Raw genomic sequence first — 1,607 nt, 5'->3', positions numbered from 1 at the left:
GGGGCCGGCCAGCAGCCTCAGACGTGTTGAGACATTCACTTTGGGAATCCAGAGTTCATCGTTTCTAGAGAGGCCCAAGCACCACACGGCGGGCACAAGCCCTGCGCTGCCGGGCCCACTGGAACCCACTGGCACTACCAGCTGGACCAGTGCCACGTTCCCATTGCTGCTGCTTTAGTGACCGATCAGCTGCAGCATCTCCTGAGGATCCACTATCTTCTCCCGGGGTTTGCCAGCAGCTTTGCCTCTTGCCACTTCGGCAGCATCGATCTTCTCCCAGTCGGAGAAGGAAACGGGACGGACACCTGGGGTGACAGTGAGAGACGAGAGAGAGAAGTTAACGAAGCGAACAGGAGTTCAGCCTCACCTTCCCGTTAGCAGGGACCTGACGAGCAGCAAACCCTGCCCTTCTCCGACACGGCGTCAGACTTCAGCCTCACAAAGCAGTAATAATTTCTAACGCGGTGAGGAGAGGGATGGCAGGTTCCAGTCGACTCGGATCAGTCAGACCTTTGTGAGCTGTAACAACAGTGAGCACAGCATCACCTTGGGGGACAAAACGCTTCCACTTCACTGTTAAACCTCAGACAGTTGAGAGGCAAAACACACACTGTAATTGAATGCCTTTAAACACAGCGAAAGCAAATTACTCTCTTGGGCATTTTAATCTTCCCCCCAACTTGCCTGGAAGGATCGCTAGGAAAACCACTCAAGAGCAATAGCTCGCTGTCTAGGAAGCCGACAGCGACATTCTACCCAAGGCCTGCACTGCTCTTAACAGCCCTTCCCAGAAAGTGGGCATTAACCTCAGCGATGACACCGAGTTTGAGAGAATTCAAGTTCTGCTGTCCCTGGGCTTTGGAGCAATGAAAGAGCAGCACGACGCGTCTCCTTGGTTCAGACTCCATGCCCAAAAGCAGCTCATGGGAATCACTGCTCCAGGATACCCTGATCCAAGAGACGTTTGGCTGCATCACACCTTCACGCTGGCTGTTACAGCAGCTCACCCCCTGCCCTGCACTGACCTCGGCTGCGCAGGATGCTCTCCACGGCCCCAAAGCCTTCTCTGGAGGAGGACACATCCAGCACGCCTGCCTGGAGATCCTCCAGCACAGAGTGGGCAGTGTCGAAGCTGTCGTTCATGGTGGTGATGATCACGCCTGTGGGTCCTCTCTTCACCCACCCGCTGCAGTACAGACCTACACGGGCACACAGAGGCAGAGAGTCCACCCCTGCGGTGGGGACAGCGGCCCTTCATGGTGCTGTCACTGGGAATTCTGTGCCTGCAGCCCACTACAAGCTGCGCTGCTCCAGCAACAGGCTCCAAGGCCCCCGTGAAAGCACCACAACCTCCAGCGCTCTTTGCTGCAGAACCAGGCACCCCTAACACGCGCTGGGGTCTTAACGCCTGACTGAGGCAGCTCCGCAGTCTCCACTCTCCAACTGAGGTGTGCAACCGCCTTGTGTCAGCGGCACTGGTGAACAAAGCTTCCCACCCCCAAGCCCCCCACCCCCCAGCTGTGCTCGACACGCATCCCATGCGTCTCCCTGCAGATACAGACCTGGGACACCCTCCACTCTGCCCGAGGTGTTGGGGATGACACCGC

At 57.2% G+C, this 1,607-nt stretch overlaps 1 protein-coding gene across 1 annotated transcript in view; it reads right to left on the bottom strand.

The window, feature by feature from the left end:
- Positions 1 to 174: 174 nt before the first annotated feature.
- Positions 175 to 1,607, bottom strand: part of FDXR (ferredoxin reductase) — a gene marked incomplete at its 5' end in the record, with an annotated part of 6,649 nt that continues 5,216 nt past the window's right edge. The window contains 3 exons of the mRNA XM_010137957.1: positions 175 to 305; positions 1,026 to 1,199; positions 1,563 to 1,607. The exon at positions 1,563 to 1,607 is cut by the window's right edge and continues 25 nt beyond it. Of these exons, the coding sequence (XP_010136259.1) occupies positions 175 to 305; positions 1,026 to 1,199; positions 1,563 to 1,607 (350 nt within the window). The remainder of the gene's footprint in view (positions 306 to 1,025; positions 1,200 to 1,562) is intronic.

This window comes from Buceros rhinoceros, unplaced genomic scaffold, assembly GCF_000710305.1.
Source record: "Buceros rhinoceros silvestris isolate BGI_N320 unplaced genomic scaffold, ASM71030v1 scaffold7766, whole genome shotgun sequence".
Lineage (NCBI taxonomy): Eukaryota > Metazoa > Chordata > Aves > Bucerotiformes > Bucerotidae > Buceros > Buceros rhinoceros.
The sequence above is the reverse complement of the archived record's forward strand: the minus strand, read 5'-3'. Positions and strand labels throughout refer to the sequence as shown.